The sequence below is a fragment of the Sciurus vulgaris genome (assembly GCF_902686455.1).
Source record: "Sciurus vulgaris genome assembly, chromosome: 7".
Classification (NCBI taxonomy): Eukaryota; Metazoa; Chordata; class Mammalia; order Rodentia; family Sciuridae; genus Sciurus; species Sciurus vulgaris.
This window is the reverse complement of record NC_136467.1, coordinates 155,278,431-155,290,803: the sequence shown is the minus strand read 5'-3', so window position 1 is coordinate 155,290,803 and position 12,373 is coordinate 155,278,431. Positions and strand designations below refer to the sequence as shown.

Below are 12,373 nucleotides of genomic sequence, written 5' to 3'. Positions count from 1 at the left end.
CCAGAAATCCCCCAGGCGCACGCCACGCTGCACACATCCACGTGATGCCCACAGCCTCCCTCAGGAGGGGTTCCAACCTGTACAGCTCCCCCCCAAGAGGCTGCGATCTCACACTGCGTCTTCCACCTTCTCACCCGGGCCAAGCCGGTGCCCCACCCGGGCCCCCCACCCACACCCCACCACAGCCTGTCACCTGAGCGCTCAGTCCTAATTTAACTGCCCGACTAAACACATGAGCGCGTGTAGGTGCAACGTACTAACAGCCCTACTGTGTGTGTGATTCAGAAAACTGAGGGGGATGAAAGAAGTGCTAATTTTTCTTTTTTTTTTTTTTTTTTTTTTTTGGTTGGTTGTTTGTTGAGATTTCCTCTTACTGGAAAAAACTAATGAAGAGTTTGGCTCGTGGTCACTCTTCTGCTTGACACCTTGACAGACAGCTCTCCGCCCCGCCTTCAGTGAAAGCTGGGAGCAGAATTTGCCTAGGACACAGCTGGAGCCACCCTTAGACGTTTCTGAAGCTGGCTCATTAAGAGAGGCACAGCCCACCAAAGACCAGCTCAGTGCAGCAGGGGGAGGGGGCCGCAAGGAGGAGGAGGGACCAAGGGAAACGGGGACGAAACCGGCCAGGTCCTGCCTGCATATGGCACAGGCCCCAGTGAGTCCCACCTCCATGCACATCTACAAACCACAACTTAAAAACGGATAAATAAATAGAAGGAAGACCAGGGCAGAGGGGATGGGGCATGGGGAGCGAGGAGCAGTGAGAGGGGAGCGCAGGGGCCCAGCAAATCTTATGCCGCGCACATGCCATTCTGTCAGAAGGAGCCCGTCTCATGTTTAGCTATAATGCACTAATAGAAAGCTTTTTAAAAGGGGTCTGCTTTAGTCTCATGAGCAGAAGTTAAAGGACCACCAGACCCGGCACCACTCTGCTTTTTGATAAGGCAACGCTAGAAACCCTCAGGCTGAAACCCCAGGACTGAGTGAGCTTCCCTGCCACCGTTCAGAGGAGGCGGCCCGGGGAGCAGCGGCATTGCCACTCTGAGGAACAGCAAGTTCCCGCCCTCCTGCCCTTCCCGGGACTCACACTGGAGAGAGGCCGGGGAATATCTTCCTCAAGCAGGTGCCAATGTGCGCCAGCACGTCACTCACGTCCTCGGGAGACCCCATCTTCATGGAGATGCTGCACTTCTCAGTTTCCACGACCATCTGCAAGAGCAGGAGGGACACCTCTCAGCAATCGCGCCACGGCCTGCCCTCAGCTGTGAGTTCCCCGGAGCGAGCAGTCACATGGAAATACAACCACACGCAGCAGCCTTTTAGCAAGCACCTCCTCAGAGCCGGCTTAAGACTCAAAGAGCACTCATATGTTGCTGGTGGGGCTGCAGCCACTCTAGAAAGCAGGGTGGAGACTCCTCAGGAAACGTGGAATGGACCCACCATTGGACCCAGCTATCCCACTCCTCCGTTTATACCCAAAGGACTTAAAATCAGCATGCTACAGTGATGCAGCCACATCAGCATTTATAGCAGCTCGAGTCACAATAGCTCAACTATGGAACCAGCCTAGATGCCCTTCAACAGATGGTGGAAAGTCATCAGGAACTTGGAAACTGAGGCAAGCGACTCCAGGCCTGGCCTGAGCCACACAGGCCCCACCAGGATCTGTCCTGACAAGCACCCTCAGTTTGTTACCTCTGCGTCCTTCTATGCATACCCAAGCAGAATCTGATGATACGTTTTTTTCCTTAACATGCTTTAAATTTGACTTTTGGGTGGTGCTGGAGATCAAACCCAGGGCCTCATGCATGCTAGGCAAATTCTTCATCATGGAGCTATGGCCCCAGCCCTTTTCTTAACATGTTTTAAAAATAAGTAACCTTACGAGATGTTTAAATGAAATGTTTAAAACCTTCTGCCTGAAAAAAGGCAAAAGAAAAATCAAGCACTTACAAAATTTCAAGAAAAGAAGATACTTGGAAAGGATTATATTAAAGCAACAGTGTAATAAAAATCTTCAGTGTTCGTTTTAATGCTAAGCAAAAACTAGAAAATGTTGAGACTAGGGCCACATAGCTGGTCCTATAAGAAAACTGAGGTCAACCTGAGAAAAGAGGGCGGGTGGCTGAAGGGACAGCAGGCTGAAGATGGATACATTTAAAATTCAAAAAAGGACCCAGCAATCCCAACAACAGCTCAGGAAGCAGAGGCAGGGGGATGGCAAATTCAAGGCTGGCCTGAGCAACTAGCACAATCCTGTCTCAAGACAACATACAGGGGTGGGGTGCAGCTCGGGGTGCGGCTGTGCCTAGCGTGCAGGACTTCCGTCCCTAGAACTGAAAGAAGAAAAAAAAAGTCACTTTCACTCACTTTCTTTTTTTAAAGATGCCATTACCCTGACTGTAAAAACTATGTAACCTGCAATCTTGTGCATTATCACTGTATCAAAACCTCTTTAGACATTAACTTCCTATCATTAGTTAACTATCCAAAGCATAACTGGGGACACTAACTATAGGGTAACTAAACAAGTGCATTAACAAAGCAGTTGCAGAATTCCCTTCAGACTTGCTGAAATTAGCCAAATTGAAAATAATAGTAATCTAAGTCGTTCAACATACTTAGGCTCGAAGGACAAGCAAGACCAGGCATTTATCAAAAGAATGAGATCAAAGAGCAGGACAGCAAGGATATGAGTCCATGAACTGTGACTTTCTCATAGAAATCCCTGAAGGAATTTGCCAACTTAACCTCATCTTTGGACAGTTAGCAGTATGGAAAAAAGTTTTCTTTTTTTATTCAATCCTAATTTTCAACATATGCCTCAAGAAATTAAAGGAAAAGCTTTTTAAATTCTTCAGGCAAATCTGCATTTGTCTTGAACAAGGTGGTCCAAGAACTATCCCAACCTCCAAAAGGTATCCAAGGTCACTGTAAGTGGAGGTCTGCACCCAGCGCATTCAGCAGCTGGACGCTGGGCCTGCCCGGGTCTCAACGCACCCTGAGGCAGCTTGGATCTGCAAGTTCTGTGTGCACATAGCTGAGCACAGACGTGTCTCAAAAGCCAGATAACGGGGGTGACCCCTGGTCCTGGGCTTGACCGCCCACCCCAGCTTCCCGCCCCAGGACTGCACTCATCACCACAGGGTCCTTCCCGGGCTTCACATCCAGGGGGCTATTCAGTTCAGAGTCTGGGTGCCAGCAATCAGGGATTAGCTGATTCTAATTCCACTGAATCCCACACCTAATCACCCTTAATTGCACAGAATTGACTAGAGTGACGGGAAAGAGGAACGGTGACGGGTGGGTCAGAAAGGAGGTCTGCAGGCCCACGGTAAATGAAGGCCCTCAGGATGCCCGTCGGCCACCTCTGCACAAGGGAAACTCGCCGCGCAGCCACGGAGGCAGGATCTGTAGCGCAGCCTCGCCTGAGCAAGACCGGCTCCTGTCAGTCGCGGTCTCCTGGCTTGCAGTCCGGGAGAGAGGAAGCCTGAAAGCTGCTTCCTCAGCGTCCAGCAGGACGCAGCCCCTGCTTCCGCCACCACTGCACAACACTCGGGGCAGGTGTGCCCCGGGAGGAGCGCCTGCGCCCCCAGGGTGCAGGGCCCTGGGCGCCACAGCCACGGCACAGAAAAGAGGTCCGCAAGATGAAAACCAGGGCAGGTCGCTGTGGTGGCTTGGCCATGGCTCCAATTTCCAGTCCTGGCTCAGCTTTGCCTTAAAGGTAGAAGAACCCGACTTGTACATCCCAGCAGCATCAGGGCTCCGCCCCTAGTCCCTGCAAACCACCTTCCAGTGGGACGGAAGCCCCCAGAGCAGGCGCAGCTGCCGCGACACAGCCCAAAGCTCTCCACTCCAAAACTGGACTGCGGTTGGCCTCTGCCAAGTGCCCGGTGGCGGAACCTGGCTCCAGGTGGCTGAGACACGGAGGCCTGTATCCTCGACAACGGTCCCCAGGTCTGCACAGGAAAGGGACAGAGGCACAACTAGGGCTCGGCCACCCGTGGCCCACTCACCCACAGCCTTCACACAGAGCACAGTGCCCCACGTCCCAGCATATGACCGCAGCCTCCCAGCCCTCATGACTAATGACAGAACAGCAGTGACAAAACCTACACAGCAGAGAAGGCAGTAGGGCCTCTAACCAAGATGAGGCTGCGGAGGCCACAGACAGACACCTCCACCCTGTGGCTTGACATGAGAGCCCCCGGACGCAGTCGCAGACTCCAGCCACACAGGGCACTTCTTCCCAGGAGTGAGAGAATCACACTCACAGGGTGTGCTGACTGAAGGCGAAGCCCCAGAGACGCTCAGTCCCGGGTGAGGCTATGTGTCCCCTGACAAGGTGCCCCTACCTGTTCTGTGTGATGCCGTGTGTTTGTGCGAGTATGTGGGAGGGTGGGTGGTGACATTGGGGATGGGCTCTGCAGAGCTGTCTGTAGTTTTAAAATCACCACTGGTATTTTAATCCACGGAATGCTGAAATTCTCCAGGTCAGAGATAAGCCCTCTCTGAGCTGCTGGCCCAGGGGTGGAACCATAGAAAATGAAGAGCAACTTTATATTAATAAATTCTGTAATTTGCATGAAATTTATAGAATCCCTTAAAAATATGAACTATCACATATCAGAGAAAATCTTCAGCTTTTGGATTTTGGGGACTGGCTCATTTCACTTAGCATTATATTCTCCAGCTCCATCCATTTACCAGCAAATTTCATTCTTCAAGGCTGAGTAATATGATTCTACATCATGTATAGTCAGAAAATTGAGAAATTATACTGCATTATATACTATGTATCAAAGTACATTCTACTGTCATGTATAACTAATTAAAACAAATTTAAAAATTAAAAAAAAGTACAAACTACCAAAATTTGTTCAGAAAGATACGTGAATGGATCTGCCACGAATCTACTAGAGAACAAGAATGTGAGGTTAAAAACCTTCCCACATCACAGGCTGACACGGGGACGATGTCACCTCGAGGCCCAGATGCTTTCCCTGGTAAATGCAAGTAGTGTCTAAGGAGGAACGAGCCCAACTCTACTACCCAGTCTGTGCTGAGTCTGTGATTGTGTCCACGCAGAACCACCAGGCAAAAGACAACACAAAATAGAGAGAAGTACCAAGAGCAGCTCTCACAGACATCAGCATGAAAGACTCTGCAGAGAACTTCAACAAGCAGAATCCAGCAACACAGATAAAGGCACACACAACCACGTGGGGATCATCCTAGGAGCCAGAGAGGGACTCACTGTCAGTAAATGTAATTCAGTAATTTAACAAGCTAAGGAGGGAGGGAGGGCGGAATAACCTCAACAGACAAAAACAGTTCAACACTAAGACCTGATAAACGCTCAAAAATCTAGGGAGAGGAAGAAACTTCTTCAACCAGATAAAAGGCATCTATAAAGAACCAAGAGCCAGCATTGCACATGATGGACGAGAAGGAGCGCTTTCCCTAGAAGGTCAGAGCTGGGCCAGGAATGCCTGGCCTGGCCACTCCAGCCCTGTCCTGGAGGTTTGGCCCGTGCAACTGCCAAGCTCTGAGATTTGATCTGACCTCACTGGTAAGCCAGTATGTTAGCCTGTTCAGTTTCATAAATGCTAGCAGAAAAGAAGAGACTCCTTGGTCAAACAGAGGCCCAGGGTGTCTAGCAATGGTACAGCAGAGGAAATGAGCCCATGCAGATATCCTGGCCCTCAAATCCCACGCCGCATGGAGGGGCCCATGGACGCCTGCCCACACTTGGGTGTCCCAGGGGAATCCTTGTGCCCTGGAGTCCACTGCTTTCACAGCAAATGGTCAGCAAGACTTGCCTTTGTTCAAAAGGGAATGTCCCATCAACCCACAAGGATGCCAATGCAAAACGCCCCTGAGAGCGAGCCTGGTGAAGAGCAGTCGGAGCCCGGAAGTCCTGCCACACCCAGCGGGCACCCGGTGCGGGAGAGACCGTGGAGGAGCACCTCCCAGAAGCCAGAGGCAGGAAAAGAATGGGAAGACAATGAAAAGCGTCCACACTCACGAGTAACACCACATCCACAGAGTTACAGAATCCACCAGAATTCCTGCGCAGTGAGTGTGGCCAGGCAGCAGGACACAGAGCAAAGGTCAGCTGCATTTCAGATCCAGCAGCAAACAGTGTGAAATTGCACCTTAAAAACAGAACCATTTGCAATAGCAGAAAAATATGAAATACTTAGGAGTAAATACAACAGGAGATACAGACTAAAAGTTACAGCAAAGTACTGCGAAGAAACATTAAGACCCCTACAAATAGAGAAATAGTCCGTTCTCTTGGGTCAGGAGACTCCATATTATTAAGATGCCAAGATCCAATGCAATTCTAATCAAAATTCCAGTTTTACATAGAAACTGTGATGATCAATATTTATTGTCAACTCGATTGCCTAGGAAATTGGCAGAGCACACTCTGCTGTGTCTGTGAGGGTGTTTCCAGGCACCAGGGACAAGTGGGGACACACACTGAGCAGGGAGATCCGCCCTGAATGCGGGCAGCACCATCTAAGAGGCCAGGGACCCGCTGCTCACGGCAGAGGACGGAGGCAGCCACCAGCACCCATGAGCACAGCTCTGCTTGGCGGGCACCTCCAGCTCCTTCAGCCCTTCAGGTGGACTCACGCCCTCTCCAGGGGCTTCCAGGCCTTCAACCCTGGACTTGTCCTTCTTGATTCGAGGCCCTTGCTTCTTGGGCGAAGCAACTCCTGGTTTCTTGCTCTCCAGCCTGCAGACGGCCGCTGTGGGACTGTCCAGCCTGAGATCGTGTGAGCCAGTCACATAAATCTCCTCATAAATGTATTTTTTCCTACTGGTTCTGTTCCTGGAGGGAACCCCAATACCAGCGCTGACAAAGTTCTAAAATGCATGCACAAATGCAGCAGTAATTGCAAAGAACCCAGAATAAATAAAACAATCCTGAAAGAGAACAAAGTTGGGGAACTTGCCCCACCTGACTTCAGCCACTGCAATCCAGTGTTGGTGGCACCTAGAGACGATGAGGTCAAGAGGGCAGCCTCGGAGGCCAGAGTGGACCAGTACTGACATGGACTGTTATTTCCAGAACCAGTTCTGTGGGGAAATGTCTCTCCAGCACCACGGCAAGTGGACACACTGCTCATATAGAGAAAAAAAGATTCATCCATACCGTGTTTTCTGCAGAAAGGTTCCTTTAACATGGATCACACTGGCTCGGACGTAACCCAAGGCCTTGAGACTTCTGCTCCTTGAAAGAAGCTGTGAAGAGACTGAGAAGCCAAAGCCCAGGCTGAGAGAACACCGGATGAATCATATATCTCAAAGGATCGGAGTCCAGAATGCACTTCTCTCAAAACTCTGAAAATTCACCAAGAAAACAAACAACCCCATTTTCAAACAATGGGGGAAGATTTGAACTGATACCAAAGACGTGTGATGCAATAAACAAAAAGACGCTCAGCATGTTCCGTCCTTAGGGGAATGCGAACGAGAGCCACAGTGAAAGCATCACAGACTCCGACACCGGCCACACCGGTACCGGAGCAGTGCAGCAGCCAGAGCCCCGCACGTGACTGGTGGCGGTGTGAAATGGCACGACTCACCCTGGGAAAGAGACAGTGAGCTAAACCCCCAGCGCAGACTCCGCCACGGCACGCCCCGGTGTCCCCGAGGGTAAAGAAAGCACCTGTCCAAAGACTCAAACGTAAACGCTCAGAGCAGCTTCATCTGTCACCCTCACAACCGTGACAAGCCACATGTCCACACCAGGGGAGAGGCTGAAGCCACCGCAACAGCCCGACAGGAACAGCCTCCGCCACAAGAAGGGAGGATCTCTCCGTAAAGACCAAGACACGATCTCCACGTGCCTACAGTGTAGGGGCGGGCAGGCGGCAGAGCCCACGCGCGAGGACAGGACACGGGCTGCAGATGGGCTGCCAAGATGCAGCAGGCCCCTGGCCGTGGCTGGACTCAGCGTCCTCACTGAGGGACTTGTGTCGAAGGCCACCAAATTCACACTTCACTGCAGCTACTTATAGCTCAACAAAGCTGGGGTCTTTAAATTTAATTTTGAACACTGGAAAACGTATGTGCCACTCCGTTTCAGGAAAGGCCTACAGAGCGCCATGAACTTGTAGTGTTGAGATCCGCTGTACAAAACCTCTCTCGTTTCCAAAGTCGGCCAACAGGGCTAATCAGTTACTTTCAGGTATCCGTTTTCCTTATCAGAACAAAGCCCCCACTGCCCACACAAACTTCTGCCCCACCCTCACGCCAAGAACCCCACGGTCCCTGATCTTCTTTGCCTACTGTCTCGAGAACCCATCAACAGTGAAAGCAGAGGGTTTCTGGAACCTGGACAAGGTCATGACCTTTGTGGCTGACTTGGGCCACTCACACCCACCTGGGCCGGCCTGTTGCAAGAGACGCCATGGATCTCCAGGTAGCTGAAGGTTAGCTCGAGCTGCAGTTGGGGAGAGAAGGGGAAACCTGTCATGAGGACTGAAAACACACCATTCAAGGCAAAGGCGCTGTCATGGGAAACGGTTCCAGGACAAAGAAAATTCTGGGCATTTTCCGAGGGTAGACTGTTTAATATTCCATTCAATAAGAAAGGACTGTGATTTATCCTACTTCAGCAAAAGCTAAAGGGTTGAAAGGAAGTTGTTAATTTCATCCAGGGACAAACCTAAGAGGAAGCTCTTGCAATCCTACTCTGCTATTTACTCCAAGAAATTCTGCACAAAATGAATCATCTTTTCCCTTTTTGCTTCAAAATGTTGCTTCAAAAAGTCACAGAAGGGAGGCCTGGGGATGGAGCTCAGTGGCAAAGAGCAGTAGCCTAGCAAGCGAGAGGCAAAAAAAGAGACAAGAATTCCCATGAGGACACAGTCCCTGCCGCGTGTCCTGACTCACTAAACCCTGTGTGACGCTCTGAGCACCACTGGACACGCCCACCCCCCAGTCTTCCACCCACACTCCCATATGGAGTGCAGTCGGGATGCAGAACCCAGGGGACAGCGGGCCCACTGAGAGGGCAGAAGCTTGCGGATGCCACCCCACAATTTATGCCCGGAGGCATGTGACACCACAGTCACTGGGAGGCCAATCCTGAGTAGAAGTTCACGGCTCTGCCGCTGAACATCAAGACACATGAGGAGCAGGGCTGGAGGCAGGAAGAGAACCTGTTCTTTCATTATTCATTTAGCCGCTGACGAAGGAACGTTTGTGAAAAGCCTACTGTGTGCCTGCGCTGGACGTGGAAAGAGGAAAGAGACATGCGTCTCATTCTCCAGGAGTCAAGTGCATCCTGGCCCTGATCTCACGACATTCAATTGAAGCAGGAGTCTTCTCACCTGTCATTACCAAGCTGCACCCTGGACTGGTTTGTGAAACGTCATTTAAATCGGGGAATGGCTTTCTAAAAAGTACACATACCTACCTTTGTATTCTAGTGTAAAACTTATAAACATATTTTCATCAGCTGGTCTTGTGGGCAGGGCCAAAGGTCTTCTTTGTCTAAAGCCCCCAGCTGGCCCTCCAGGGGCCTCTCTCTGAGTCACCCCAATGCAGGGCTTCCAGCCTCCACCACTCAGGTCTCCTCAGAAATGGAGTGAGAGCTTGAAGACACTTGCAAAGCGTCCAGGGGGCAGTTTCGGAGATGATCATGCTTCTCGTTCCCTCCCCAGACCATGGTCTGATCCCTAAGACAGCAATTTTTTTTCCTACGCGTTTCACTTTAACATGCACTATTTTATAGCAATCTCTCCTTCTGCACTCAGATTTCACTGTGATGTGACTATCACATTGCAAACACTTGGCATGGTGACTGTAGCCGCTATGAGCAGGTCTGGGAATGAACGGCTGGTCCTCAGTGGGCATCTCATCCCATGAGTGGGAGCAGGTGCAGGTCAGCTCGCTCTCTCAATGCCCATCAGCAATGAAAGGAGCCAGCAGCAGTGACATCTCCTGACCTCCAGGGGCGGAAACAGGCGCCTTTGGTCAGTTTGGCTCAGTGAGGTTAATTAGAGGGCAGTCACGATGCTCTACCTTACCCGAGGGCTTTGCAGGGAGAGGAAGGTACGGGGGAGCCAGGACAGATGGGTGGCATTTCAGCTAGGTCCTAAACAATGACTTGAAGAATGACTTAAGCAAACAGAGGGAAGAGAAATTCAGGCAGAAGGAAAAGAGTCTGCAAAGGCGCAGAGGCAGTAAAGGGACCCAGGGAAAGCAGAAGGTGAAAGACAGACCAGTCCTGGGAATGGCCAGCCTGGCCCGGCCCAGGGACCCAGGACCAGGTCCTTCTCAGGACGCAGAGGGGGTCTCTGAGACACCCCCGCAGGCATCACTGCAAGGTCAGATCAGCCTCTCTGATCTCACCCACAGCTTTTGATCAGGCCTTCACTCCCAGTCCCCAAAACTGACTCTGCTCACCCCAGCTCACCCCAAGTCTGAAGAATGTCGGTGGATTAGAGTCGGTGGATTAGGGCAGGAGGAGGCAGGAGGACGAGTTGGGAAGCAGGGACAGAGGCGAGCTGCCCAAGGACCTTCCTAAGTCAGATCTACACATCAAGCCTGAGGAACCTGTCACCCCGGGACCGAAGGAGATACAAAGTAGACTCGAAACAGGAGAAACCGAGGCCCAGCAGAGAGGAATCACCACTGTTTCTGGGATGCCTTCGACAAACGGAGGAAAAGGGAGCGAAGACGTGGGTCAGCACCACCTTCAGGGGCCTTCAGGAAGGACAGAAAGCCGGGCTGCCGTTGCAACCCGAGCGCCCTGCGTGCACTGCGCCTGTGGGGGAGGAGCTCGGGATGCTTACCTTGGTGGGGACGCGCGCCGTCAGGAGGAAGGCTCTGCAGGACGTGAGCACCTGAAACACAGAAGCAGCAGCGTCAGCAGAGCGCCGGTCGGCCGGCCCGCGGGCCTTGGTGCCGCCCACACCAAAGCTCCAGGCTTGCTCCCATCAGCCAGGAGAGCAAGGGACCTGGCGCGGCTTCTTGGCGTACAAAGGCCCTGGATCAAGGTCCACAGGGAACAAATCCTCCATGAAATCTCCAGATGAGAAGTCAGTCGGTAGCCAGAGGAGCAATGGGCTATTCCAGGTGACGATCAAGACGGGTCTCTGATATTCACACACATCACATCAACCGCAGAGAAACACCCTCCCCTCAGGCCTCCAACTGACGACTACACACGCATTCACACAAGGCTCACACAGTGCTCAGCTGCAACGCCAGGGCTGGGGGCTTTCCACTGCCTTTTTCTGCTGCCTCCCTCCTGCATCTTTCTCAGCCTCTCTCAGTCCTAGAGAGCAGCACCAATGGAGGTTTCCCTTCTGATTCCCAGCTGGAAACATCACTGCACCCGTGTGGTCCCACATGCCTCTGGCCTTCTTGCCATTTTCCAAAGCACTTCCTTGTCCTAAGTCCCTACTTAAGGGACTTGTGTTCAAGAACAAAACCTGCACGATTGTGGAAGTCAAGGACATGGAGGCCTGAGGTTGTCGAAGGACCTCTGCAAAGTCACACGGCTTTACCTAGACACCACCAAGGCCCCAACTGCCAATCCAGGCCCAGGGGACCCAGCGGGCGTGCCTGGGCGGCCTGCTCCAGCCTCCAGACCTGAACAAAAACTACGGTCTTCTCTATAAAAGCTGTTGTTGAACAATCACAGGTCACCACTGCAGGGACAACTCCAGTCAGGGCTACTAGGAGACAGGCGGGCAGTGGTGGACGGGCAGCGGGCAGGGCACAGGAAGCGCAGCAGTTCAAGACTTTCCCCTTGATGCCAGCCTCGGGCCACGCACAGCCTGACTTCCGCTTGGTCTCCTTCGCACCATTTGGCTTCAGGAGTGACTCTCGCTAAAAGGTGGATCACAAGTGACTCCTGCAGGTGAAGGATGAGTCCTCCACTGCTGTGACCTCCATCCTGTGAGACAAACCCCCGCTTTCCTCCCTAAGTAAGAATCCTTACTTCCTCCTTGGGGGGCAAGAACGAAGCAGCCACAGCAGGGGAAAGAAAGCCCGGGAAATGCAAGGAGCAGGGGGCAGGTGTGCTCAACAGGACTCTGAATCTCAAACAGAGACACAAACAGCCGGGGAGCGGCCTTGAGCAGGGCCCCTGTGCGGCTCAGGCTGCCGGTCCTGAATGCCCCTCGCTGTCACACCCATTTGCTGAGAGTCCCAAGTGCCACACGCAGACACCGTGACTTCAAGGACACACACAGTCTTCATGACAGTTATAAAGCACCACCCCATTTTACAGAACAAGCAGCTGAGACTCCGTGGTGGCACTCACTCAAGGTCACACAATCGAGACGGAAACAGGATTCATACCCAGTGCCACCTGTCAACTCCAAAGTGGAGGTTCTTG

General features: G+C 52.0%; 1 protein-coding gene across 3 annotated transcripts in view; it reads right to left on the bottom strand.

The window, feature by feature from the left end:
* The window catches only part of CARMIL1 (capping protein regulator and myosin 1 linker 1), a 250,597-nt gene that overhangs the window by 145,719 nt on the left and 92,505 nt on the right, over window positions 1–12,373 (bottom strand). For 2 of the 3 annotated variants that reach the window (XM_079148814.1, XM_079148816.1), the window contains 3 exons: window positions 10,821–10,871; window positions 8,402–8,461; window positions 1,088–1,209 (listed from right to left, as the gene is read on the bottom strand). In XM_079148814.1, coding sequence (XP_079004940.1) covers window positions 1,088–1,209; window positions 8,402–8,461; window positions 10,821–10,871 — 233 coding nt within the window. The remainder of the gene's footprint in view (window positions 1–1,087; window positions 1,210–8,401; window positions 8,462–10,820; window positions 10,872–12,373) is intronic. The other variant, XM_079148815.1, reaches the window with a different exon arrangement.